The sequence below is a fragment of the Passer domesticus genome, chromosome 13 (genome assembly GCF_036417665.1).
Source record: "Passer domesticus isolate bPasDom1 chromosome 13, bPasDom1.hap1, whole genome shotgun sequence".
NCBI lineage: Eukaryota > Metazoa > Chordata > Aves > Passeriformes > Passeridae > Passer > Passer domesticus.
In genome coordinates, this window is record NC_087486.1 from 16,204,467 (window position 1) to 16,232,169 (window position 27,703).

General features: G+C 55.4%; 4 protein-coding genes across 12 annotated transcripts in view; all 4 read left to right on the forward strand.

Annotated features, from left to right (window-relative positions):
* The window catches only part of LOC135280372 (protocadherin gamma-C5-like), a 281,155-nt gene that overhangs the window by 182,105 nt on the left and 71,347 nt on the right, over window positions 1–27,703 (forward strand). The window contains exon 1 of one of the 9 annotated variants that reach the window (XM_064388195.1): window positions 19,499–22,118. The exons of the other annotated variants lie outside the window; for them this stretch is intronic. Coding sequence (XP_064244265.1) covers window positions 19,659–22,118 — 2,460 coding nt within the window. The 5' untranslated portion in view covers window positions 19,499–19,658. Of the gene's footprint in view, window positions 1–19,498; window positions 22,119–27,703 lie in introns of those variants that run through there. 9 annotated transcript variants of the gene reach the window in all.
* LOC135280026 (protocadherin gamma-B5-like) lies at window positions 5,806–8,840 on the forward strand. The gene has a single exon (XM_064387725.1). It carries the CDS (start codon window positions 6,221–6,223, stop codon window positions 8,822–8,824), a length of 2,604 nt encoding a protein of 867 aa, XP_064243795.1. The 5' UTR covers window positions 5,806–6,220; the 3' UTR covers window positions 8,825–8,840.
* LOC135280027 (protocadherin gamma-A6-like) lies at window positions 10,165–13,242 on the forward strand. Its single transcript, XM_064387726.1, has one exon. It carries the CDS (start codon window positions 10,673–10,675, stop codon window positions 13,208–13,210), a length of 2,538 nt encoding a protein of 845 aa, XP_064243796.1. The 5' UTR covers window positions 10,165–10,672; the 3' UTR covers window positions 13,211–13,242.
* On the forward strand, window positions 23,689–27,490 carry LOC135280366 (protocadherin gamma-A12-like). The gene is made up of 2 exons (XM_064388187.1): window positions 23,689–26,276; window positions 27,476–27,490. The coding sequence occupies exons 1-2, from the start codon at window positions 23,826–23,828 to the stop codon at window positions 27,488–27,490; spliced, it is 2,466 nt and encodes an 821-aa protein (XP_064244257.1). The 5' UTR covers window positions 23,689–23,825.

Here is a 27,703-nt window from a genome sequence, read left to right on the forward strand (position 1 = left end):
TGGGTATTGATCAGGTTGCAGGTGTTGCTCCCCTGTATGAGCTGTGCTGTGTAGAGTCTGTGTTCCTCTTAGTATTCGATCTCCTGAAGGGATGGAACCCATTATGGAGAAATAGAACTTTTTCGGAGGTTCATGGGTCTTCCCAAGAGCACATGAGCTTGAATAGGTAGAATGTGTCTTGAACAAAATGCTGATGGTTTTGCATGGAACCTCTCTGCACATTGCTTCCAGTGTTTATCGCTGTCCATGAGACATAGTGGAGGTCAGCAGGAAGTGTTTGTGTCATGCCTGCTTTGGTCTGAGTCCCCAAGAGAGGATTGGACCAGGCAAGAAGTGGTCCTGGTGATGTCTGTGTGCCTGTCATGAGGATGAAGGATCCTCTCGAAGTTGTGCCACTTTGAAAAGCCTGTGGGGGGCGGCATGTGGAGGAGGAAATGCAGGAGGAAAAGGCAGAACTGCTTTGGTTTTCTCTTGCTTTTTTAATGTAGAGCTATGTCAGATGAGCCGGATGAAGCTTGGCTGTAAAATATTTAACATGGGAAGAGAATTGGCTGGATGGGAAGGAGAGATTGAAGGTGCAGGCAGAGCTGCAAGGTGGGCATAATTCCCTGTGAGCAGCTATTCAGTGACTCAGTGTCCCTTGGAAGACTGCTCAGCTTTTCCTTTGAGGCCTAAGAAGTGTCTCCACAGAACTTCAGTGAGCAGCAAATGTAGCTTGCAGAGCACAGAGCTGTAGAGATAGCTGTGTGAAATTGGTGGTGGGAAGAGAAATGGTGTGGGGAAGTGGGCCTGCGCTGTCACATGTTTTTAAGATATTTGGGTGCAAGGACAGCATGGATGGTGTGAAGGGTTGGAAATCTGAGTGCTGTGAGCCGTGCGTGAATGCCTGCTGCAAGAGTCAAGGGAATGTTTTCCTCCATTCCCTGTCTGCGTCCTGTCTTTAGGATGAAGCCATGTGAGGTTGTTCTTCCCAAAGGAATTGTCTAGAAGATCTGTGTTCCTGCTGCATGGAGAACCCAGGCAGGTTCTTGCTCAGTATTTTCATGTCATCTTGATTGTGTCACTTCAAAGCTTGATTTTGTATTTATGACAGATGCTGTATGGGAATTGCAAGCTGTGTATTCAGTGCCTATAAACCATGTCATCAATCATTTGTTCTGAGTTATATAACCCAGAAGAGAGTTGGGAGTCCTTCAATTCTGCCGTTGTTTACGTTCTGTTTCATTCTTCTGATTCTCTGAAGATGGTTCTTTCCTGTTTATTGGTGTAAAGAGACAGATTAATAGAGTCGTTTCTTGAAAATATCTCTGTAATAAATGCTTTTTCTTTTTGCCTCGCTATGGTGAGATGTCAAATGTTATCCATGATAAGAAGATCGAGTCTGAGCAACTTTCCTTTTGGTGCTGTCTCTCTAAATTGTGATGATCCATGCTAACCATGGGAGCTGTGCAGTGTTAGTGGGGAGTGTTGGGGCTGTGGTGTGTGAGGGGTCCTGGTGGAGACATGGCATGTGTTTTGTTGATGGCCAGGGCTATTGCTGGCCTTCTGAAAATGAGTCAGGAGGAGTCTGATGATTTTCAGTTGTGTGGTTTGGACTCCAGTGGCCTAGTTTGGGTTCCATGTTCCTTTGCCCATCAAGAGTGGTCGTCACACACCCTTTGAGGAGTCCATGTGCTGAAGAATGGTGATGTTGCCTTGGAGGTGATACTTGGATGTGTGGGTCTTTGACAGAACTGGCAATAATTTATGGCCTATATGACATTTCCCACTTGTTGAAATAATGGGGAGGAACAGAATAATCTTAGTTGTGATGCTTGGGCTCTGGGAATCTGTGCACATGAGTTTTCTTCTAATGATGTCTGAATGCAAAATTTGTTTTCATGGTATGTTTGGACAGAGAGAAGAAGTCTGTGTATCCAGAGACAGGGCTGGTGCTGGAGTTCACTGTGATGCAGTTCAAAATGCATGAATGAATTGTGTCCAGTTCTGATTGTACTGGTAGTTGGATGAGGCCCACAGCTGTGGTTCCAAGCTTTTTCTTTCTCTTTGTATGCAAGGAAATGGCAGTGTGGGGTGTGTGTAGTGAGCTCCTGTGTGAGGCCTCCTGTGTATGGGTTACAGTCCAGTTTCCTGTGCTGTGTATATACTGCAGTTGACCCAGTCTGAAATGTGAGGCCATGATTGAGACTCTTCTGGTGTTTTCCCTTTCCTGTCTAGGTTGATCCGATTTATTTGTGTTGGGTTGTTGTTGGGTTGCTTGTATTTTTGTCAAGGAGTAAAGCTGCTGCTCATTGTGCCTGGCAATCCTGCAAACCCCAAAACATATAATTGTCCAGGAGGGAGAGTATCTCTCATCCATCCCTTGAAGCTGTACATGTAATCATGTTATCCTAGAAACACAGAGTCATAGAATGCGTTGTGTTGCAAAGGACCTCAAAGATGCTCTTGTTCCAGCTCCTCTGGCATGGGCAGGGACATCTTCCAGCAGAGCAGGTTGCTCAGAGCCCCAGCCAGCCTGACCTTGAATATTTCATCCAAGAAATAGAATTTCATGAATGGATGTTTCCCCAGGGTGTTGTTTTCTCTGTGGGGATGATGGAACTAATATTTTGGTATGTGTTGATGATGAAATTAAAGTCTGTGAATGTCGAGTGAGGAGGGTGAGAGCTCAGTTCTGTGCCAGGTAAATCAGTGACTCGGTGTGGGTTTGGCAGAGGAATGGTTTGATTTCATGCTTGGTGCCAAAGGCAGTGCCATTGCTGTTCTGATCCTGGTTTCTTTGACATGAAAGACAGTGACAGTCTTCCAGTGGTAACATTTGCCACAGTAAGTGTTTGTGTAGAACCTTCATTATTTTCTAAAGTGCCAATTAATCCTGTGTGCAACCTCCATTATCCATCTGTATCTTTATGCAGTCTTGTGATATAGGGTTTCTTCAGAGTTGTAATTCCGCTTTCTTTCAGGCCTTTGTTTCCAGGGAGTTTGCAGCTCATTTTCACAATTCTGGTCAGTACTTTTAAATATGAAACAGTGACTGTTGTTTTTCAGTACATCTTTACTGCAGCCACCTAGGAGAAAATTGTGTATGTGGGGAATACAAACAACAGGAAGAAGCAGCAATAAGAGAATCTGTTGTAATTTGTCAGAAGATTTAGCTTGAGAAAGAGGCCAGTGAGAAGCTTTTAAAAATGATGGATTCATAACTGTGCAAGGTGAGCAGGCCATGCAGTCGAAGAAGTTGCTGTGGTGAGGACTAATTATTGAAATGAACCCCCCTATCCTGCTGGGCTGTGTAAATCCTCCATGCCACACTTGCACCTTGGGACCTCAGTGACTTCCAGGTGCTCTCAGGGATGGATTTTAAGGCCTGCAATCAAGGCCCAGCAGTCTTCACTGTGAGCATCTCTGACTCCTTGATGTCTTCTAATGCTTCCTTGCCTTATCTGGTTCATGTTTTGGAGTTTTCTGCAGCTTTTTTGTTTTTCCTTGATTTACACAGTATGTGGGATATCAACAACCCATTGTTTTTGAGCAAGGTATGGTGTGTTAATGTCCCCTGCACTTCCTGCAGTGGGAGTGGATGACAGCAGATATGAGAGTGACTTTGTGTTCTGTTCCTGTTGGGAGAAATAGATGTAAATATGATATTTGTCGATGTTGCATCTCTGTGGAAAAAAGAGCATGTGATAAAGCTGGAGAGAAGATTCCCTCAAGGCCAATGATTTAATGAACCATTCTCCATTGGATGACTGCTGATCTTTCAGTAGGGTTGTTTATCATTTGTGTGCTTTAGAATCCTTCAGTTCCTTATCATAATGGAGGTGAGCAGACAATGGCACCTCCCTTCTGGCTGTGGCTGCAGTGCATTATCATCTCATGGTAGATTTGAGCAGTGAGGAGAGGGCCACAATCCAAACCTCAGAGTGGCCTGGCGTGGAAGAGAAAGCAGACAGGGGAGCTGTGTGTGTGAGGCTGGAGAAGAACTCGGTCATTGCCTTGCTTGTCACATGTCACAGAGAGCCCCAGGCTGTGCCTGATGGAGTCCAGTGTGATTTGAGTTCCTTCTGTAGGGCAAGGGAGAGCTACAAAATGTTATTGTGCCTGTCCATTTCCACGTGTTTCTAACTCTTGCATTGCTTGTGGTCATGAGCTCAGCCTCAGGGTGTCTGATCTCATGTGGAAGGTCTCCTCTGTCCCAGCTGCCCGAGTGCAGGTGCAGTTCCCACCCCCACCTGTGGTGTTGACAGCTGTACAGAGGAAGGGTTTCATAAGCACGTCTGCTCACCCAGAACATTTTGTCTGTGTTGTGCTAATGCAGAAGCATCTGTGCTGCAGCTGTCAAAGTGCAGAGTGAGCACCCAGCCCAGGCAAGGTTGCCATGCACAGCCCAGGGCCAGTGGGAGAAGGTGTGCAGTGTCCCCCAGGCCATCAGCCAGGGGAACATGCTGGGCAATGAGCTGGAGGCTGTGCCATGGCTGAGGAACAGGCTGGAGAGTCACCTCCAGAGAGTTCTGGACAGTGGCTCCACGTGCAGGTGGGAAGCAGTGAGTGGTGCTGTCCCTCGGGGGCCCTGACTGGGCCCAGCTCTGCTCAGCACCTTGCTGGCCCATGGGGCTGAGTGCCCCTTCAGGCAGTTTGCAGCTGACTGCGCCTGGAGTTGATTCACGGGAGGGCAGAGGTGGCAGCCAGGGATGGGCTGGAGAAGTGGCCCCGTGCAAGCATCATGGAATGGATGAAAGTGCAAGGTCGTGCAGCTGGGGTGGGGCAATCCCCAGTTTAAAGAGAGAGTGGGGGACTGGGAAGAGCTCTGCAGAGAAGTGCTTTGGGTTATTGGTGGGTGATAAGGTGGGACATGAGCTGCCAGTGGGCACCTGCTGCTGGAATTGTGTCCTGCACTGCATGACAAGCACTCTGCCCAACAGGTCGAGGGAGGTCCTTCCTCCCTCTCTTAACTGTTTTTGTGAGACTCTAGACCACAGGCAGATCATGGGACAATATCCCAATGGATGTGCTAGAGTTCCCCGAAGGATCATAGAGGTGGCCTTAAGTTTGTTTGCAGTGTGGAAGAACTGAAGGTGGTTAGGTCTTCAATCAAAGTGAAATGATAGCTCTGCATAGACTTTTGAAATTATTTATAAACAAGCCTGTAGGAAAAATAGTGCAGCCCTTTTTATGTCCAGTGATCACAGGACAGCAGAATGTTGTTTTCCACTAAAAGAAGGGAGGTTTTGATTCAGAGAAAGCTTCTTATTGTGAGTTATGTGAAAATAGAAGATATTTCCCTGTGAAATTTTGGACATGCTTCCATCGTTCAAGTCTAGCCAGAAGTGTTCCTGCTCATGTCAGAGCTGTGGAGTAAATGGCCTCTAGTGAAAAGTTTGAGTTGGAAACTGAAAATATTGTTTGTGTCTTTGAAGGACTAAGTGTTCCTTTGCACTTTCCATTGTCAGGTGCTGAGATATGGAGATGCAGATGAAGCAAGTTTAATGAGTGAGAAAGAAAAGAGTAAATGTTATTCTGCTATCTTGGAATAGGGGGATTCTTACATTGCTTTAGATTGATCTACATCTCCAAGTAATTTGTCCTAGATAATGAAAGGACAATATCAAGACAAGTGTGAAAAAGATATTGAAGTCTTCCCAATATTATTGTTTATTACTGGTTTTAATGACCCGTGATCTTATTAAGAGCAGGTGAATTAAATTCTTTACTACCCTGCCATGAATATTTGCTTCTGACCGTTCTGTGTGACTCAAAAGAGTGCCCTGAGAGCGCCCGACAGCACATGTGAGACAGAAAGGCCTCGGGGTGGCCTCAGTCGGGAGCTGGTGGCGGTGCGGGCAGGCGGGAGAGCCCCGGGGCCGGTGCCGCCGCTGAGCCCCGCCCAAAGCCGGGCCCCCCTGAGCGCGGCGCTCCGGCGGCTGCAGTGGCGCGGCGGCGCCTCCGGGTGTCGCTGTTGGCCGCCGCCGAGCGGCGCTGGAGCCGCCGCCGCCGCCGCCGCAGCGTCCTGCCCCCGCAGGCTGCTCGCTCGCCCGGCGCCGGCCACAGCGGCAGCGGCACCGCCGCCAGCAGCAGCGGCGAGAGGCGGCGAGAGGCGGCGAGAGGCGGCGCGGCGAGCTCGCAGCCTTTGAGCGGTGTGTGTTGCGGGCGGCGAGAGCGGCTGGAAGGGAGGCAGGGCAGCGGCAGGAGGCAGGAGCGCGGCGAGCGCTGCGGGCAGAGAATGGCGGTGAGGCGGCGGCAGAGGCTTGGGCCGGGCGGCGGGCGAGCGCTGCTGGCCGCGGTGCTGCTGTGCGTGTGGGGCCGGGCGGCGGCCGAGCGGGTCCGCTACGCCATCCCCGAGGAGCTGGGCAGAGGCTCGCTCGTGGGGCCGCTGGCGCGGGACCTGGGGCTCAGCGCGGACGAGCTGCCGGCGCGCAAGCTGCGGGTGGCATCTGCCGGCAAGAAGCAGCTGAAATACTTCACGGTGAATGAGGAGAACGGGAACCTGTACGTGAATGAGAGGCTGGACCGGGAGGAGATGTGCGGCGAGTCGGCGACCTGCTCCGTCAGCTTCGAGGCGCTGGTGCACAACCCGCTGAACGTCTTCCGCGTCGAGGTGGCGATCGAGGACGTGAATGACAATTCCCCGACCTTCAGGAAGGCTGCCCTGGACCTCGAGATCGGTGAATTAATCCCTCCCGGTGCTCGGTTTCCTCTGGAGATGGCCCGAGACGCTGATGTAGGAACAAACTCATTGCTGACTTACGAACTCACCAGCAACCCGTCTTTCTCACTATCCCTGAAGGAAAAGGCGGGTGGAAAAAAGCAGCCGGAATTAGTACTCGAGAGGGCTTTGGACCGAGAGAAGCAGAGCTCCTTTGAGCTGGTGCTGACGGCAGTGGATGGTGGGGACCCCGCGAGATCTGGATCTGTCCAGATTCGGATCAATGTGACAGATGCAAATGACAACCCACCCGTGTTCAGCAAAAGCGTCTATGAGGCGCGAGTGGCGGAGAATCTGCCGATGGGGTCGCTGGTGCTGCGTGTGGTGGCCACGGATGCAGATGCGGGCTCCAATGGGCGGGTCTCCTATTCTTTTGGCAGCGTCCCGGATACTGTCAAGGCGTTGTTCGCTATCGACAGCGAAAGCGGTGAGATAATGACGTCCGGTCCCCTCGATTTCGAGGAGAAGAATAAATACATCATCGGCCTGGAGGCGAGTGACGGTGGCGGGCTAACTGATCACTGCGAAGTGCAGATCGACATCACAGACGAGAATGACAATGCTCCCGAGATTACCATTCTTTCTCTGTCTAGCCCGGTGCCTGAGGATGCTGTGGTGGGCACCGTGGTAGCTGTGCTGAATGTAAACGACCCGGACTCTGGCGAGAACGGTCAGGTGTCGTGCGAGCTGTCGGGGGAGGCGCCGCTGTCGATCGTGGCGTCGTCGGGCGGCTCGTACAAGGTGGTGACGACGGGCGCGCTGGACCGGGAGCAGGCGTCGGAGCATGGCGTGACGGTGGTGGCCCGGGACCGGGGCAGGCCGGCGCTGTGGAGCAGCAGGGAGCTGGTGCTGGAGGTGTCGGACGTGAACGACAACGCGCCGGTGTTCGAGGAGGCGGCGTACAGCGCGTACGTGGCGGAGAACAACGCGGCGGGCGCGCTGGTGCTGCGCGTGCAGGCGCGGGACGCGGACGCGGGCGCCAACGGGCGCGTGAGCTACTGGCTGGCGGGCGGCAGCGCGGGCGCGGCGGGCGCGGCGCCGCTCGTGTCGGTGGAGGCGCGGAGCGGCGCGCTGTACGCGCAGCGCTCCCTGGACTACGAGCAGTGCCGCGAGTTCACGGTGGCCGTGCGGGCGCAGGACGGCGGCTCGCCGGCGCGCAGCTCCACGGCCACGGTGCGCGTCTTCGTGCTGGACCGCAACGACAACGCGCCCAGGGTGCTGTGGCCGGCGGCGGCGGCGGCGGGAGAGGCGGCGGGAGGGGCGGCGACGCCTTTCGAGGTGGTGCCGCGTTCGGCCGAGGCCGGCTACCTGGTGGCCAAGGTGGTGGCGGTGGACGCGGACGCGGGGCGCAACGCGTGGCTGTCGTACGAGCTGGTGCAGGCGTCGGAGCCGGCGCTGTTCCGCGTGGGGCTGCACAGCGGCGAGGTGCGCACGGCGCGCGCCGTGTCCGAGCGGGACGCGGCCAAGCAGCGTGTGGTGGCCGTGGTGAAGGACCACGGGCAGCCGGCGCTGTCGGCCACGGCCACGCTGCACGTGGTGCTGGCCGAGAGCTTGCAGGAGGCGCTGCCGGAGCTGAGCGAGCGGCCGGCGGGCGCCGAGGAGGAGGCGGCGGCGGCGGCCGAGCTGCAGTTCTACCTGGTGCTGGCGCTGGCGCTGCTGTCGGCGCTCTTGGTGCTGAGCGTGGCGCTGGCCGTGCTGGCGCGGCTGCGCCGGGCCGGGCCGCCCGCCGTGCTGCGCTGCCTGGGCGCGCAGCGCTTCTCGCTGGCCGGCGCCGCCTTCCCGGCCGACTTCTGCGAGGGCACCTTGCCCTACTCCTACAACCTGTGCGTGGCGGCGCCGGCCCGCGCCGTGCCCGAGGCCGCTTGGCCGCCGCCGCCGCCGCCGGTGCCCGTCCTGTCGGCGGAGGAGCTGCTGGGCGGCGATTCCTGCGAGAAGCCGAGCTCCAACAGTGACCTCGTCGTGGGAGAGCCGCCCGCCGAGCCGGTTGCACCGAAGGTCTGTAAAGGCTGGGCTTCTCTTTTTAAAAGTTTCCGAATCGTCGTCATTTTCCCCTGGGTATTCTCTGCATGGTCTCAGTGGGTATTGTCATTTGTATCCCCAAGTAGCGGCAGAAGTTTTTAATTTTCTGGGTAACCGCTTCAGCTGGCAGGCTTTGATTGTAGCTCTCCGTTCGGCTAGTAGCAGCGCTTCTCAGTGTTTGTCCATGCTTCTCGGAATCGTGTTTGTGAGTGGCACAGTCCTGTTTCCGTGACGGACTGAATCAGGGAATGGGCTACACCTTGTTCACGGAGAGCAGGAAGCGTTTGGTTCCTCCTTGGGCATAGGTTCAGCTTCGGGTGCAAGGTTTCGTCTTCAACTCGAGCTCTGTACATTAGAATTTGTTAGCAACCTTGAATGCAGATTCGTGTTTCTGTGGAAGATGAATGGCTGATTCTGTATGATTGAGTGGAGGAGAAAAAAACCCAAGAAAGCAGTGAGACCTGGTGTTGGAGCTTTTATCCTTCCTGACTGATTTGTTCAGAAAGGGTGTGCTTGGAACTCGTGTATAGCTTTACCCAAACCCGTTTTTAAAACTCTGTTTTGTCCCTCTTCGATTTAGAAGGGAAACGAACGTGGAAAGTTCCATTCTCCATCCTGAGTGAAAAAGGAGATTGTCGCCCGTTTTGTAGCGGGGGTTATGCATTAGTGGGACTAGATGCTTCGTTTTTGCTTCCTTGCTGGTTCTGTTTTGCTCTTCAAGATCTTTATTTCGTACAATGGTGAGAGTGTTGAAAGATTTCTGTTTCTGAGATTTTTATTTTTATATCCTCTTTTCACAATAATACTGGGGCGTTTCGTACACCTCGCAAATATTAAGAGCAGCAAATGTTTGCAGTTCTGTTTACTCGGATAAACATCTGAGATGCGAATGGATTCCATATCAGGGAGACTGGCCAGAGGAGGGTTTAGGCACTTGAATGAAGCCCATTTGCACATTGAATAGTGGTCAGCTCAGTTTCAAGAGTTTTAAATTTTTTCTACGGTTCCGTGATTTTCTTCAACACATATCGTATCATCGTCCTTAACAAATACTTAGATGAATTGTTTACTAACGAACTACGGTGCTTTACACGTTGATTTTAGGGAAAAAAAGGGAACCTAGAATGACTTGCTTAAATGTAAATCTGTGTAAACTAAGGAAATACAAGGCGTATCTTAGGAAAGGATGTCAAATATTTGAAGTCCTGACAGTTTCCTCGAGACTTTTAGCTGCATCTTTATCACTACCTGTAATTCAGTCCCCTAACAATTAGCTGCCTGACTTCAACAAGTAATTGCTCCTGTCCCACTTATTTTAATGAACCTGATAGCTTTGTATTTTCGGCATATGGTATCTTAATGTTTTCTCTCTGAGAGCCTGTTGTTGAAGATGCTTTTGAATAAAAAGGATGAAGTTAACAATAAGCTAGAGGGAAAAATTCGAAATATGTGTTTTAATATACATATAATGTCATAAGTAAGTGATGAGTTTGCCGTGCGGTTAAAGAACCACGCGCACGGAATGCCTGTGCCTTCCTCCCGGCGGTGATAGCGTGGAGGATGAAGGCAGAGATCGGCTGGAGCAATGCGGGGGCAGGAGATCGGCGCTGGACGAAAAGCGGCGTCTCCGCGGCGACTGTCCCCTGCAGGGAGCAAGGCGGGGCGGGCAGCGCTCGGTGCCTGCAGTGCCGGGCGGAGGCTGCGGGCGCCGCTGTTGACCGAGAGGAGCGAGAGGAAGCTCGGAGCGCTGCAGCCCCGCCCGCTGCGGACCCGCTCGATCGCTCGCTCGCTCCCTGCCCGAACCTGCGGCCAGCGATCGTCCCCGCGGTGCTGGTCCGTTCTGGAGCCAGGCGGAGGGGCCAGGGCAGCGCACGGTGCAGGAGCTGACAGCCTTGAGTGGTAGCGGGACTGGATCGGCGGTGCTGCGGTGCCGGCGGTGCCGCGGCGGAGATGTGCGCGGCGGGGAGGCGCTGGGGCCGGCGGCAGCGAGCTCTGCTCGGGGCCGTCCTGCTGGCGGCGTGGCAGGCGGCGTGGGGGCAGCTGCGCTACTCGGTGCCCGAGGAGATGCCCAAGGGCTCGTTCGTGGGCGACGTGGCCAAGGACCTGGGGCGGCAGCTGCCGGCGCTCAAAGACCACGGCGTTCACATCTTGGACAAAGGTAGGACACAGTATTTCACTCTGCACGGCAAGACGGGACATTTAGTGACAGCGGAGAGGATCGACAGAGAGCAGCTGTGCGAACGTGTGCAGCAATGCGTACTGCGCTGTGAGCTGATAGTGGAGGGACAGATGCAGGTTTACGGAATAGAAGTGGAAATCACGGACATTAATGACAACGCTCCGAGGTTTCGAGAGGCAGAAACAGAGCTGAAAATGATCGAAACGACAGCGCCGGGATCGCGGTTTCCCCTGCCAGACTCCCATGATCCTGACTCGGGCCGTAATTCCCTGCAGAGCTACGAGCTGAGCGGCGACGAGCACTTCTCGCTGGCCGTGCAGGCGGGCCCCGGCGGCGATCAGCGTCCCGAGCTGGTGCTGGCCAAGGCGCTGGACCGGGAGGAGGCGGCGTTTCACGAGCTGGTGCTGAGGGCGAGGGACGGCGGCGATCCGGCACGGACGGGCACGGCTCGGATCCGCGTGACGGTGCTGGACGCGAACGACAACGCGCCCGTGTTCAGCCAGGCGGAGTACACGGTGCGAGTGCCCGAGGACGTGCCCGTGGGCTCTGTCATCATCGCTGTCACGGCCACGGACGCCGATGAAGGTCTGAATGGTCATGTGAAATACTCGTTTAAGAAAATCACAGAGAAAGCCTCGCAGATATTTAAGCTAGGTGCCGACACGGGAGCAATTACACTGACCCGTAACCTAGACTTCGAGGATATCGGATCCTACGAACTGGAGATACAGGTTCGAGATGGCGGGGACCTGTTCGATATAGCAAAAGTCGTGATCACTGTCACCGACGTCAACGACAACGCCCCTGAACTCACAGTGTCGTCTGCCCTCAGCGAGATTTCTGAGGATGCCCCGTCAGGGACCGTGGTAGCCTTGCTGCATGTGCAGGACCGGGACTCGGGGGCCAATGGCCAGGTGCGCTGCTCCCTGGACGGGGATGTCCCGTTCCGGCTGGAAAAATCCTATGAAGACTACTACCGTGTGGTGACAGCGAGCGAGCTGGACCGGGAGCAGGTGTGGGAGTACAACGTGACGGTGCGGGCGGCGGACGGCGGGTCGCCGTCGCTGCAGAGCAGCGCGGTGCTGGCGCTGCGGGTGCTGGACGTGAACGACAACGCGCCGGTGTTCTTGGAGGAGCGCTACAGCGCGCGGCTGGCGGAGAACAACGCGGCGGGCGCGCTGGTGCTGACGGTGCGCGCCACGGACGCGGACTGGGGGCAGAACGCGCGCGTGCGCTACCGGCTGGCGGAGGGGCGGGTGCGGGGCGCGCCGCTGTCGTCGTACGTGTCGGTGCAGGCGGAGACGGGCGCGCTGTACGCGCTGCGCTCCTTGGACTACGAGCAGGTGCGCGAGCTGCAGCTGTGGGTGCGGGCGGAGGACGGCGGCGCGCCGGCGCTGAGCAGCAACGTGTCGGTGCGGCTGCTGATCGTGGACGAGAACGACAACGCGCCGCAGGTGCTGTACCCGCCGGCGGGCGCAGCGGCGGGCTCGGGCGCGGCGTGGTCGGGCGTGGAGCTGGCGCCGCGCCGGTCGGAGGCCGGCGCGCTGGTGGCCAAGGTGGTGGCGGTGGACGCGGACGCGGGGCAGAACGCGTGGCTGTCCTACGAGCTGGCCAAGGCCACGGAGCCGGGGCTGTTCCGCGTGGGGCTGCACAGCGGCGAGGTGCGCACGGCGCGCTCGCCGCTGGCCCGCGACGCGGCGCGCCACAGCCTGGTGGTGCTGGTGCGGGACCACGGGCGGCCGGCGCTCTCGGCCACGGCCACGCTGAGCGTGGTGCTGGCCGAGAGCGTGGCCGAGCTGCTGGCCGAGCTGGGCAGCGCGGCCGACGAGGCGGCGGCGCCGGGCGAGCCGGCCGCCAGCCTGACGCGCTGGCTCGTGCTGGCCGTGGCCGCCGTGTCGTGCCTCTTCGTGGCCTTCCTGCTGCTGCTGCTGGCGCTGCGCCTGCGCCGCTGGCACCGCCAGCACCTGCTGCCGGCCCACAGCGGCGCCCTGCGCGGCGTGCCCGTGTCGCACTTCGTGGGCATCGACGGCGTGCGCGCCTTCCTGCAGTCCTACTCGCACGACGTGTCGCTCACGGCCGACTCGCGCAAGAGCCAGCTGCGCTTCTCGGCCGCCAGCTGCTGCGACACCCTCCCGGCCCGCCCGCCGCCCGACGAGCCCGCGCCGCTGCTCGGGGACCAGGACCCCGCCGGCGCCCTGCCCGCGCCTTCTGCCCCTCCCTCGGTGAGTTTCTCTCTCCAGGTTTTCTCTGCCACGCTTTCTTCTGATGCTCCCCTGCCCTTTCCCTGCGGTTTACTCTGTCTTGCATAGGAGATTGTGCTTCAAGCATAGTAGATTTTCTGTCGATGACATTCTGAAGGCTGGTGCACTTTGTTGTCGTCACGTGAACATGGAGTGGTTCCTCAGCCTTCCAGTAAATGAAGAAGAAATGTGGGAGAAAGCGGCTGCTGCTGTCAGGCTGTTGCTTAGGTTGTAGGTTTGGGTATTGATCAGGTTGCAGGTGTTGTTCCCCTGTATGAGCTGTGCTGTGTAGAGTCTGTGTTCCTGTTAGTATTCGATCTTCTGAAGGGATGGATCCCATTATTGAGAAATAGAACTTTTTCGGAGGTTCATGTGTCTTCCCAAGAGCACATGAGCTTGAATAGCTAGAATGTGTCTTGAACAAAATGCTGATGGTTTTGCATGGAACCTCTCTGCACATTGCTTCCAGTGTTTATCGCTGTCCATGAGACATAGTGGAGGTCAGCAGGAAGTGTTTGTGTCATGCCTGCTTTGGTCTGTGTCCCCAAGAGAGGATTGGACCAGGCAAGAAGTGGTCCTGGTGATGTCTGTGTGCCTGTCATGAGGATGAAGGATCCTCTCGAAGTTGTGCCACTTTGAAAAGCCTGTGGGGGGCGGCATGTGGAGGAGGAAACGCAGGAGGAAATGGCAGAACTGCTTTGGTTTTCTCTTGTTTTTTAATGTAGAGCTATGTCAGATGAGCTGGATGAAGCTTGGCTGTAAAATATTTAGCGTGGCAAGGGAATTGGCTGGATGGGAAGGAGAGATTGAAGGTGCAGGCAGAGCTGCAAGGTGGGCATAATTCCCTGTGAGCAGATATTCAGTGACTCAGTGTCCCTTGGAAGACTGCTCAGCTTTTCCTTTGAGGCCTAAGGAGTGTCTCCACAGAACTTCAGTGAGCAGCAAATGTAGCTTGCAGAGCACAGAGCTGTAGAGATAGCTGTGTGAAATTGGTGGTGGGAAGAGAAATGGTGTGGGGAAGTGGGCCTGCGCTGTCACATGTTTTTAAGGTATTTGGGTGCAAGGACAGCATGGATGGTGTGAAGGGTTGGAAATCTGAGTGCTGTGAGCCGTGCGTGAATGCCTGCTGCAAGAGTCAAGGGAATGTTTTCCTCCATTCCCTGTCTGCGTCCTGTCTTTAGGATGAAGCCATGTAAGGTTCTTCTTCCCAAAGGAATTGTCTAGAAGATCTGTATTGCTGCTGCATGGAGAACCCTGGCAGGTTCTTGCTCAGTATTTTCATGTCACCATGATTGTGTCACTTCAAAGCTTGATTTTGTATTTATGACAGATGCCGTGTGGGAATTGCAAGCTGTGTATTCAGTGCCTATAAACCATGTCATCAATCATTTGTTCTCAGTTATATAACCCAGAATAGAGTTGGGAGTTCTTCAGTTCTGCAGGTGTTTACTTTCTGTCTCATTCTTCTGATGATCTGAAGATCGTTCTTTCCTCTTTACCAGTGAAACGTCTGAAACTTTCATGCAGATGTTTTTTGAAAATATCTCTGTAATAAATGCTTTTTCTTTTTGCCTCGCTATGGTGAGATGTCAAATATTATCCATGATAAGAAGATCGAGTCTGGGCAATTTTCCTTTTGGTGCTGTCTCTCTAAATTTTGATGATCCATGCTAAGCATGGGATCTGTGCAGTGTTAGTGGGGAGTGTTGGGGCTGTGGTGTGTGAGGGGTCCTGGTGGAGACATGGCATGTGTTTTGTTGATGGCCAGGGCTATTGCTGGCCTTCTGACAATGAGTCAGGAGGAGTCTGATGATTTTCAGTTGTGTTGTTTGGACTCCAATGGCCTGGTTTGGGTTCCATGTTCCTTTGCCCATCAAGAGTGGTCGTCACACATCCTTTGAGGAGTCCATGTGCTGAAGAATGGTGATGTTGCTTTGAGGTGATACTTGGATGTGTGGGTCTTTGACAGAGCTGGCAATAATTTATGGCCTATATGACATTTCCCACTTGTTGAAATAATGGGGAGGAACAGAATAATCTTAGTTGTGATGCTTGGGCTCTGGGAATCTGTGCACATGAGTTTTCTTCTAATGATGTCTGAATGCAAAATTTGCTTTCATGGTGTTTTTGGACAGAGAGAAGAAGTCTGTGTATCCAGAGACAGGGCTGGTGCTGGAGTTCACTGTGATGCACTTCAAAATGAATGAATGAATTGCGTCCACTTCTGATTGTACTAGTAGTTGGATGAGGCCCACAGCTGTGGTTCCAAGCTTTTTCTTTCTCTTTGTATCCAAGGAAATGGCAGTGTGGGGTCTGTGCAGTGAGCTCCTGTGTGAGGCCTCCTGTGTATGGGTTACAGTCCAGTTTCCGTGCTGTGTATATACTGCAGTTGACCCAGTCTGAAATGTGAGGCCATGATTGATACTCGTCTGGTGTTTTTTTCATTCTTGGCTGGGTTGATTTAAGTTTTCTTTGGGTAATTTATTTGGTTTGTGTTGAGTTGTTTGTTGGGTTGCTTGTATTTTTGTCAAGGAGTAAAGCTGATGCTCATTGTGCCTGGCAATCCTGCAAACCCCAAAACATATATTTGTCCAGGAGGGAGAGTATCTGTCATCCATCCCTTGAAGCTGTACATGTAATCATGTTATCCTAGAAATACAGTTATAGAATGGTTTGTGTTTCAAAGAACCTTAAAGATGCTCTTGTTCCAGCTCCTCTGCCATGGGCAGGGACATCTTCCAGCAGAGCAGGTTGCTCAGAGCCCCAGCCAGCCTGACCTTGAATATTTCATTCAAGAAATACAACTTCAGGAATGGATATTTCCCCAAGGTGTTGTTTTATCTGTGGCCATCATGGAACTTAAATTTTGGTATGTGTTGATGGTGAAATTAAAGTTTGTGAATGTCGAATGAGGAGGGTGAGAGCTCAGTTCTGTGCCATACAAATCAGTGACTCAGTGTGGGTTTGTCAGAGAAATGGTTTGATTTCATGCTTGGTGCCAAAGGCAGTGCCATTGCTGTTCTGTTCTGATCCTGGTTTCTCTGGCATGAATGACAATGACCGTGTTCTGACAGAAGCATTTTCCACAGTAAGTGTTTGTGTGGAACCATAATTGTTGGCTGGAAGAGCCCATTGATCCTGTGTCAAACCTCCATTCTCTACCTGTATTTCTATGGCACAATGTAATACAGAGTTTCTTTGGGGTTGTAATTCCGCTTTCTTTCAGGCCTTTGTTTCCAGGAGGATTGCAGCTCATTTTCACAATTCTGGTCAGTGCATTCAAATCTGAGACAGTAAGGATGTTTTTCAGGACATCCTTACTTCAGTCACTTAAGACTGAATGGTGTGTGGGGACTGTGAAGCACAAGTGATAAGGGAATCTCTTGTAATTTTCAGAAGATTTAGCTTGAGAAAGAGGCAGAGGAGAAGCTGTTTGATGATGCTGGTTTCATAACTGTGCAAGGTGAGCAGGCCATGCAGCAGAAAATGTTGCTAAGGCGAGGAGTAACTGTCCAAATGAACCCCCCCATCCTGCTGTGCTATGTAAGTCTTTAGGACCACACTTGCAGCTTGAGACCTCAGTGACTTCGCAGTGATCTCAGGGATGGATTTTCCGGCCTGCAACAAAGGCCTAGAGCATTTCAGTGTGAGCATCTCTGGCTACTTGATGTCTTCTAATGCTTCCTTGCCTTATCTGATTCATGCTTTGGGTGTTTCTGTAGCTTTTTGGTTGTTTTACGGTTTGTTTTTTTTTAACTTACTTTACCTTGATTTACAACATATGTGTGTATATTTTGTATTATTAACAACTGGTATTTTTTGAGTAATGTATATTAATGTTCCCTGTACTTGTTGCAGTGGGAGTGGAAGTCAGCCTATATGAGAGTGACATTTTGGTCTGTTCCTTTTGGGAGAAATAGATGTAAATATGACTTTAGTAGCTGTTGCATCTCTGTGGAAAAAAGAGCATGTGATAAGGACGGGGAGGAGATGCCCCCTAAGCCAATGCTTTGATGAGCCATTCTCCACTGAATGGCTGCTGATCTTTTGGTAGGGTTGTTTATCATTTTTGTGTGCTTCAGAATCTTTCAGTTCCTTATCATAATGGAGGTGAGCAGACAATGGCACCTCCCTTCTGGCTGTGGCTGCAGTGCATTATCATCTCATGGTAGATTTGAGCAGTGAGGAGAGGGCCACAATCCAAACCTCAGAGTGGCCTGGCGTGGAAGAGAAAGCAGACAGGGGAGCTGTGTGTGTGAGGCTGGAGAAGAACTCGGTCATTGCCTTGCTTGTCACATGTCACAGAGAGCCCCAGGCTGTGCCTGATGGAGTCCAGTGTGATTTGAGTTCCTTCTGTAGAGCAAGGGAGAGCTACAAAATGTTATTGCATCTGTCCATTTCCTTGTGTTTCTAACTCTTGCATTGCTTGTGGTCATGAGCTCAGGCTCAGGGTGTCTGATCTCATGTGGAAGGTCTCCTCTGTCCCAGCTGCCCGAGTGCAGGTGCAGTTCCCACCCCCACCTGTGGTGTTGACAGCTGTACAGAGGAAGGGTTTCATGAGCACGTCTGCTCACCCAGAACATTTTGTCTGTGTTGTGCTAATGCAGAAGCATCTGTGCTGCAGCTGTCAAAGTGCAGAGTGAGCACCCAGCCCAGGCAAGGTTGCCATGCACAGCCCAGGGCCAGTGGGAGAAGGTGTGCAGTGTCCCCCAGGCCATCAGCCAGGGGAACATGCTGGGCAATGAGCTGGAGGCTGTGCCATGGCTGAGGAACAGGCTGGAGAGTCACCTCCAGAGAGTTCCAGACAGTGGCTCCACGTGCAGGTGGGAAGCAGTGAGTGGTGCTGTCCCTCAGGGGCCCTGACTGGGCCCAGCTCTGCTCAGCACCTTGCTGGCCCATGGGGCTGAGTGCCCCTTCAGGCAGTTTGCAGCTGACTGCGCCTGGAGTTGATTCACGGGAGGGCAGAGGTGGCAGCCAGGGATGGGCTGGAGAAGTGGCCCCGTGCAAGCATCATGGAATGGATGAAAGTGCAAGGTCGTGCAGCTGGGGTGGGGCAATCCCCAGTTTAAAGAGAGAGTGGGGGACAGGGAAGAGCTCTGCAGAGAAGTGCTTTGGGTTATTGGTGGGTGATAAGGTGGGACATGAGGTGCCAGTGGGCACCTGCTGCTGGAATTGTGTCCTGCACTGCATGACAAGCACTCTGCCCAGCAGGTCGAGGGAGGTCCTTTCCCTCTCACAACTCTTTTTGTGTGAGTGCAGACCACAGGCAGATCATGGGCCAATATCCCAATGGATGTGCTAGAGTTCCCAGAAGGATCACGTAAGTGGCCTTAAGTTTGTTTGCAGTGTAGAAGAACTGAAGGAGTTTAGGTCTTCAAGCACAGAGAAATGATACCTCTGCATTGACTTCTGAAATTATTTTAAATGCGCTTATAGGAAAGATGGGGCAAGCTCTTTTTCTGAGGGCTGGTGGTCATAGGACACTGGATTCTTGTTTTCCTCCAAAATGAGCGAGGTTTTGACTAGGAGAAAAACTTTTTAGTCTGAGTTGTGTGAAAATGGAAGGTATTGTCCAGAGAAGTTTTAGACGTGCCTCCAACATTTCAGTCTAACTGAAAGTGTTCTTGCTCATGTCAGAGCTGTGGATTAAATGGCCTTTAGGGAAAAGTTGACGTTGGAAACTGAACGCTTTTTTTGGCTGTATGAGGGACTCTCTTTTGCACTTTCCATTGTAAATCGCTTAGATATGGATGAGTGAAAAAACTCAGATGAACCAAGTTTAATGATTGAGAAACAAAAAATAAATGTTATTCTGCTATCTGGGCATAGGGGTTGTGGTTTACATTGCTTTAGGCTGATCTATATCCCGTAATAAATAATCTCAAGTAACGAATAACAATTTAAGACATGAGTTAAAGTGCGAAAAAGCTCTTGAAGTCTTCTATATATTAACATTTCTTGTTGGTGTAAATTGTCCATGATTTTATGAAGAGCAGCTGAATTCCAATTTTTACTGCCGTGCCATGAATATTTGTTTCCGACTCTTGAATGTGACTCAAAAGAATGCCCTGAGAGCACCCGACAGCACATGTGAGACAGAAAGGCCTCGGGGTGGCCTCAGTCGGGAGCTGGTGGCGGTGCGGGCAGGCGGGAGAGCCCCGGGGCCGGTGCCGCCGCTGAGCCCCGCCCAAAGCCGGGCCCCCCTGAGCGCGGCGCTCCGGCGGCTGCAGTGGCGCGGCGGCGCCTCCGGGTGTCGCTGTTGGCCGCCGCCGAGCGGCGCTGGAGCCGCCGCCGCCGCAGCGTCCTGCCCCCGCAGGCTGCTCGCTCGCCCGGCGCCGGCCACAGCGGCAGCGGCACCGCCGCCAGCAGCAGCGGCGAGAGGCGGCGAGAGGCGGCGAGAGGCGGCGCGGCGAGGTCGCAGCCTTTGAGCGGTGTGTGTTGCGGGCGGCGAGAGCGGCTGGAAGGGAGGCAGGGCAGCGGCAGGAGGCAGGAGCGCGGCGAGCGCTGCGGGCAGAGAATGGCGGTGAGGCGGCGGCAGAGGCTTGGGCCGGGCGGCGGGCGAGCGCTGCTGGCCGCGGTGCTGCTGTGCGTGTGGGGCCGGGCGGCGGCCGAGCGGGTCCGCTACGCCATCCCCGAGGAGCTGGGCAGAGGCTCGCTCGTGGGGCCGCTGGCGCGGGACCTGGGGCTCAGCGCGGACGAGCTGCCGGCGCGCAAGCTGCGGCTGAGCGACGAGAAGCAATACTTCACGGTGAATGAGGAGAACGGGAACCTGTACGTGAATGAGAGGCTGGACCGGGAGGAGATGTGCGGCGAGTCGGCGACCTGCTCCGTCAGCTTCGAGGCGCTGGTGCACAACCCGCTGAACGTCTTCCACGTGGAGGTGGCGATCGAGGACGTGAATGACAACGCCCCGACCTTCAGGAAGGCTGCTCTGGACCTCGAGATTGGTGAATTAATCCCTCCTGGTACTCGTTTTCCGCTGGAGATGGCCCATGATGCAGACGTGGGCAGCAACGCGCTGCTGACTTACCAGCTCACCAGCAACCCGTCCTTCTCTCTTGCCATTAAGGAGAGCCCGGACGGAAGCAAACTGGAATTAGTTCTGGAGAGAGCCTTGGACCGAGAGAAGCAGAGCTCCTTTGAGATCGTGCTGACAGCAGTTGATGCCGGGGACCCTGTGAGGTCTGGAACTGTCCAGATTCGGGTCAACGTGACGGACGCCAATGACAATGCACCCGTATTTGAACAGGACCGATACCGCCTGAGCCTGCCCGAAAGCACACCGCCGGGTTCTGAAGTAGTAAAGCTGTCAGCCTCAGACGCCGACGCCGGCACCAACGCCCGCATCACCTACAGCTTCGGGGAAATGACAATCAAGGCACTTCAGAAGTTCGTGATAGATGCAGAGAGTGGGTCTATCACACTGCAGGAGGCTTTGGACTTTGAGGAGACGAGCGTGTATAACCTAGCTGTGGAGGCGAAGGATGGAGGGGGTTTGGCAGCACACTCCAAGGTGCAGGTGGAGGTGCTGGACGTGAATGACAACGCGCCCGAGATCACCATTCTGTCACTGTCCAGCCCCGTGCCCGAGGATGCCCCAACAGGCACCGTCGTGGCTGTGCTGAAAGTTCGGGACCGAGATTCCGGCGAGAACGGTCAGGTGTCGTGCGAGCTGTCGGGGGAGGCGCCGCTGTCGATCGTGGCGTCGTCGGGCGGCTCGTACAAGGTGGTGACGACGGGCGCGCTGGACCGGGAGCAGGCGTCGGAGCATGGCGTGACGGTGGTGGCCCGGGACCGGGGCAGGCCGGCGCTGTGGAGCAGCAGGGAGCTGGTGCTGGAGGTGTCGGACGTGAACGACAACGCGCCGGTGTTCGAGGAGGCGGCGTACAGCGCGTACGTGGCGGAGAACAACGCGGCGGGCGCGCTGGTGCTGCGCGTGCAGGCGCGGGACGCGGACGCGGGCGCCAACGGGCGCGTGAGCTACTGGCTGGCGGGCGGCAGCGCGGGCGCGGCGGGCGCGGCGCCGCTCGTGTCGGTGGAGGCGCGGAGCGGCGCGCTGTACGCGCAGCGCTCCCTGGACTACGAGCAGTGCCGCGAGTTCACGGTGGCCGTGCGGGCGCAGGACGGCGGCTCGCCGGCGCGCAGCTCCACGGCCACGGTGCGCGTCTTCGTGCTGGACCGCAACGACAACGCGCCCAGGGTGCTGTGGCCGGCGGCGGCGGCGGGAGAGGCGGCGGGAGGGGCGGCGACGCCTTTCGAGGTGGTGCCGCGTTCGGCCGAGGCCGGCTACCTGGTGGCCAAGGTGGTGGCGGTGGACGCGGACGCGGGGCGCAACGCGTGGCTGTCGTACGAGCTGGTGCAGGCGTCGGAGCCGGCGCTGTTCCGCGTGGGGCTGCACAGCGGCGAGGTGCGCACGGCGCGCGCCGTGTCCGAGCGGGACGCGGCCAAGCAGCGTGTGGTGGCCGTGGTGAAGGACCACGGGCAGCCGGCGCTGTCGGCCACGGCCACGCTGCACGTGGTGCTGGCCGAGAGCTTGCAGGAGGCGCTGCCGGAGCTGAGCGAGCGGCCGGCGGGCGCCGAGGAGGAGGCGGCGGCGGCGGCCGAGCTGCAGTTCTACCTGGTGCTGGCGCTGGCGCTGCTGTCGGCGCTCTTGGTGCTGAGCGTGGCGCTGGCCGTGCTGGCGCGGCTGCGCCGGGCCGGGCCGCCCGCCGTGCTGCGCTGCCTGGGCGCGCAGCGCTTCTCGCTGGCCGGCGCCGCCTTCCCGGCCGACTTCTGCGAGGGCACCTTGCCCTACTCCTACAACCTGTGCGTGGCGGCGCCGGCCCGCGCCGTGCCCGAGGCCGCTTGGCCGCCGCCGCCGCCGCCGGTGCCCGTCCTGTCGGCGGAGGAGCTGCTGGGCGGCGATTCCTGCGAGAAGCCGAGTCTGAGTAGTAGCGCCCTGACGGGAGTGCCGCCCGCCGAGCCGGACGCAGCTCAGGTCTGTAAACCTCAATACTCCGTTTGGTCTCCATCTGCCTTTCTGTGGTATTGTCCCCTTTCCCCTTAGTTTTTTTCTGCCTGGTATTGTTAGGATTATTTATTAGTTCTGAAAGGACTGAAGTACTGTGTCGTCCTTCTACTCCCACCAAGCATCCAGCCGTGGCAGTTGTTCTTTTTTTTTTTTTTGTGGTCGTCCATGAGAGCTATTGCCCAGAGGTCTTGTTTTGAGTAATGAACGCAGTAAATTATTGATCTTCCATTATAGAAACTACTATTGATGCTTCGTGTTTGAAATTTTTTCTTCGAATTCCTTTTTTCCTAAAGTCGTTTACTTGGACCTGTTTTGCAGTTGAACAAAGGTTGAGTAATGCTTTTGTGCTGTTGAAAATTATTTGATAATCCTTACCAAAGCTCTACGATGTGTCATGTTTTGCTGGAAAGCTGATTCACAAATAGTAGCACTCGGCTGTTTTCTTTCAGGCATTGTTTCTCTAAAGCAAAATGGTTGGCATTGCTGTTTCCCAAAGGAGTATCACAGGTTGCTCCTCCCTGGACAATGTTCTCCTGTTCCACCTTGTCTCTTCTGATGTTTTGCATAAGGTTGCTGAATAGATGACAGCGTTAACGGATGGCTAGATTTCATCCAGACGTGAATTTTCGTATTTTTCATACAGCTTCTCATTTTAGTATTGACCACTAATTCTTATTCTGTATATTCAGATACGATTATTTTGAATGATAGAATCGGGAATATAGAATTTATGCTTGGTGCTGGATTTTTTTCCTTTATGAAATTAACTTGTTCTCTTCGGCACGGGGAAGTTATTGGTCTTTCCTCCCTGCTGAAGGAGAAAATTGTAGCCATGCTTTAGATTAAAGTTTCTGCGAGAATTGTAGCTCGGAGAGACCGGTAAATTATCCCAGGCATTCTTTTTAATCTGCGGTTGTTTGGTGGCGTTTGGGTTTTTTTTGTTTGGATTCCCCGAAACGAGAAGCGTGGGATATAAACGAAGTACTTAAAGCAATACGGGTTAATTGCTTAAGGCAAATATGTGTTAATGAGCCTGATAGCTGTGGATCTCAGGGGGACGGGCTGAACATCATGTTTCCTGTTTCAGAGCCCGATTCGTTGCTGTATTCAATACTGATTGCTAAAAAATTTCGTGATGGAGACTGTACTTTTGGAGTAGTAAGATAAAATTCATAATACTATGCGCGTCGTATGATGACAATTTTTTTCACTTAAGATGTATCCAGGTTAGTTAAGTGACTTTTCCCGAACGGTAGAAAAAAGCCTAACCACAGGGAAACTCTATATTCTCCCCTTGATAATAATTTAAGGGTTGGGGATCGGCTGGAGAAAAGACGAAGCAGGGTCGACGTTTCCGTGGCCAATGTCCTGTCCAGGCGAGTTTTCCATGGGAGAGGCAGAAGCGCAGCGCCGGGCAGCGCTCGGTGCCTGCAGTGCCGGGCGGAGGCTGCGGGCGCCGCTGTTGACCGAGAGGAGCGAGAGGAAGCTCGGAGCGCTGCAGCCCCGCCCGCTGCGGACCCGCTCGATCGCTCGCTCGCTCGGGGTCTGGCTCGGCGGCCGAGAGGTCTGCGAGCCTCTCCGAAGTGCAGAGCGGTTCTGTACGGAGGCAGAAAAGCCGGCGACAGCACCGGGGAGCGGTGAGTGGAAGAGCCGTGGAGCGGTGCCGCTGCGGAGATGTGCGCGGCGGGGAGGCGCTGGGGCCGGCGGCAGCGAGCTCTGCTCGGGGCCGTCCTGCTGGCGGCGTGGCAGGCGGCGTGGGGGCAGCTGCGCTACTCGGTGCCCGAGGAGATGCCCAAGGGCTCGTTCGTGGGCGACGTGGCCAAGGACCTGGGGCTGCACCTGACGGAGATCAGCGATGGCGGCGTCCGGGTTGTTACCGAAGGTAGGACGCAGTATTTCACTCTGCACGAGAAGACGGGACATTTAGTGACAGCGGAGAGGATCGACAGAGAGCAGCTGTGCCGGCTGGTGGAGAAATGTGTGCTGCGCTGTGAGCTGATAGTGGAGGGGGAAATGAAATTCTATGAAATCGAAGTGGAAATCAGAGACATAAATGACAACCCGCCGAACTTCAAGGAAATTGAGCTGGAAGAGAGAATGAGCGAGATGACAGCCCTGGGGTCGCGGTTTCCCCTGCCAGACGCCCATGATCCTGACTCGGGCCGGAATTCCCTGCAGAGCTACGAGCTGAGCGGCGACGAGCACTTCTCGCTGGCCGTGCAGGCGGGCCCCGGCGGCGATCAGCGTCCCGAGCTGGTGCTGGCCAAGGCGCTGGACCGGGAGGAGGCGGCGTTTCACGAGCTGGTGCTGAGGGCGATGGACGGCGGCGATCCGGCACGGACGGGCACGGCTCGGATCCGCGTGACCGTGGTGGACGCGAACGACAACGCGCCCGTGTTCAGCCAGGCGGAGTACACGGTGCGAGTGCCCGAGGACGTGCCCGTGGGCTCTACACTTGTTGCTGTAACCGTCACCGACGCTGATGAGGGGCTGAACGGACAGGTGAAATACTCTTTGAAAAAAGTATCCGACATGGCATCGAATATCTTCCATCTGGACTCTGAGAGTGGAGAGATCACTCTGCTGCGGAGCCTGGACTTCGAGGAGGGCAACTCTTACGAACTGCAGGTGCAGGCACAGGACGGGGCTGGCCTGTCCAACACGGCCAAGGTCACAATCACTGTGACAGATACAAACGATAATGCGCCAGAAATTTCGGTGAGGTCCGCATTAAGTGAGATTTCTGAGGACGCCCCTTCGGGGACAGTGGTAGCCCTCTTGCACGTACATGATCGAGATTCAGGGGTCAACGGCGAGGTGCGCTGCTCACTCGATGAGGCCGTCCCGTTCCGGCTGGAGAGCTCTCACGGCAGCTACTACCGTGTGGTGACAGCGAGCGAGCTGGACCGGGAGCAGGTGTGGGAGTACAACGTGACGGTGCGGGCGGCGGACGGCGGGTCGCCGTCGCTGCAGAGCAGCGCGGTGCTGGCGCTGCGGGTGCTGGACGTGAACGACAACGCGCCGGTGTTCTTGGAGGAGCGCTACAGCGCGCGGCTGGCGGAGAACAACGCGGCGGGCGCGCTGGTGCTGACGGTGCGCGCCACGGACGCGGACTGGGGGCAGAACGCGCGCGTGCGCTACCGGCTGGCGGAGGGGCGGGTGCGGGGCGCGCCGCTGTCGTCGTACGTGTCGGTGCAGGCGGAGACGGGCGCGCTGTACGCGCTGCGCTCCTTGGACTACGAGCAGGTGCGCGAGCTGCAGCTGTGGGTGCGGGCGGAGGACGGCGGCGCGCCGGCGCTGAGCAGCAACGTGTCGGTGCGGCTGCTGATCGTGGACGAGAACGACAACGCGCCGCAGGTGCTGTACCCGCCGGCGGGCGCAGCGGCGGGCTCGGGCGCGGCGTGGTCGGGCGTGGAGCTGGCGCCGCGCCGGTCGGAGGCCGGCGCGCTGGTGGCCAAGGTGGTGGCGGTGGACGCGGACGCGGGGCAGAACGCGTGGCTGTCCTACGAGCTGGCCAAGGCCACGGAGCCGGGGCTGTTCCGCGTGGGGCTGCACAGCGGCGAGGTGCGCACGGCGCGCTCGCCGCTGGCCCGCGACGCGGCGCGCCACAGCCTGGTGGTGCTGGTGCGGGACCACGGGCGGCCGGCGCTCTCGGCCACGGCCACGCTGAGCGTGGTGCTGGCCGAGAGCGTGGCCGAGCTGCTGGCCGAGCTGGGCAGCGCGGCCGACGAGGCGGCGGCGCCGGGCGAGCCGGCCGCCAGCCTGACGCGCTGGCTCGTGCTGGCCGTGGCCGCCGTGTCGTGCCTCTTCGTGGCCTTCCTGCTGCTGCTGCTGGCGCTGCGCCTGCGCCGCTGGCACCGCCAGCACCTGCTGCCGGCCGACAGCGGCGCCCTGCGCGGCGTGCCCGTGTCGCACTTCGTGGGCATCGACGGCGTGCGCGCCTTCCTGCAGTCCTACTCGCACGACGTGTCGCTCACGGCCGACTCGCGCAAGAGCCAGCTGCGCTTCTCGGCCGCCAGCTGCTGCGACACCCTCCCGGCCCGCCCGCCGCCCGACGAGCCCGCGCCGCTGCTCGGGGACCAGGACCCCGCCGGCGCCCTGCCCGCGCCTTCTGCCCCTCCCTCGGTGAGTTTCTCTCTCCGCATTTTCTCTGCCACACTTTCTTCTGATGCTCCTCTGCCCTTTCCCTGCCGTTTGCTCTGTCTTGTATGGAAGATTTTCCATAAAGCATGGTAAATTTTCTTTCGATGAAATTGTAAAGTGTAGTGTACTTTGCTGTCGTCACGTGAACATGGAGTGGTTCCTCAGCCTTCCAGTAAGCGAAGAAGAAATGTGGGAGAAAGTTGCTGCTGCTCTCAGGCTGTTGCTTAGGTTGTAGGTTTGGGTATTGATCAGGTTGCAGGTGTTGCTCCCCTGTATGAGCTGTGCTGTGTAGAGTCTGTGTTCCTGTTAGTATTCGATCTTCTGAAGGGATGGATCCCATTATGGAGAAATAGAACTTTTTTGGAGGTTCATGTGTCTTCCCAAGAGCACATGAGCTTGAATAGGTAGACTGTGTCTTGAACAAAATGCTGATGGTTTTGCATGGAACCTCTCTGCACATTGCTTCCAGTGTTTATCGCTGTCCATGAGACATAGTGGAGGTCAGCAGGAAGTGTTTGTGTCATGCCTGCTTTGGTCTGTGTCCCCAAGAGAGGATTGGACCAGGCAAGAAGTGGTCCTGGTGATGTCTGTGTGCCTGTCATGAGGATGAAGGATCCTCTCGAAGTTGTGCCACTTTGAAAAGCCTGTGGGGGGCGGCATGTGGGGGAGGAAACGCAGGAGGAAATGTCAGAACTGCTTTGGTTTTCTCTTGCTTTTTAATGTAGAGCTATGTCAGATGAGCTGGATGAAGCTTGGCTGTAAAATATTTAGCATGGCAAGAGAATTGGCTGGATGGGAAGGAGAGATTGAAGGTGCAGGCAGAGCTGCAAGGTGGGCATAATTCCCTGTGAGCAGCTATTCAGTGACTCAGTGTCCCTTGGAAGACTGCTCAGCTTTTCCTTTGAGGCCTAAGGAGTGTCTCCACAGAACTTCAGTGAGCAGCAAATGCAGCTTGCAGAGCACAGAGCTGTAGAGATAGCTGTGTGAAATTGATGGTGGGAAGAGAAATGGTGTGGGGAAGTGGGCCTGCGCTGTCACATGTTTTTAAGGTATTTGGGTGCAAGGACAGCATGGATGGTGTGAAGGGTTGGAAATCTGAGTGCTGTGAGCCGTGCGTGAATGCCTGCTGCAAGAGTCAAGGGAATGTTTTCCTCCATTCCCTGTCTGCGTCCTGTCTTTAGGATGAAGCCATGTAAGGTTCTTCTTCCCAAAGGAATTGTCTAGAAGATCTGTATTGCTGCTGCATGGAGAACCCTGGCAGGTTCTTGCTCAGTATTTTCATGTCATCTTGATTGTGTCACTTCAAAGCTTGATTTTGTATTTATGACAGACGCTGTATGGGAATTGCAAGCTGTGCATTCAGTGCCTATAAACCATGTCATCAATCATTTGTTCTGAGTTATATAACC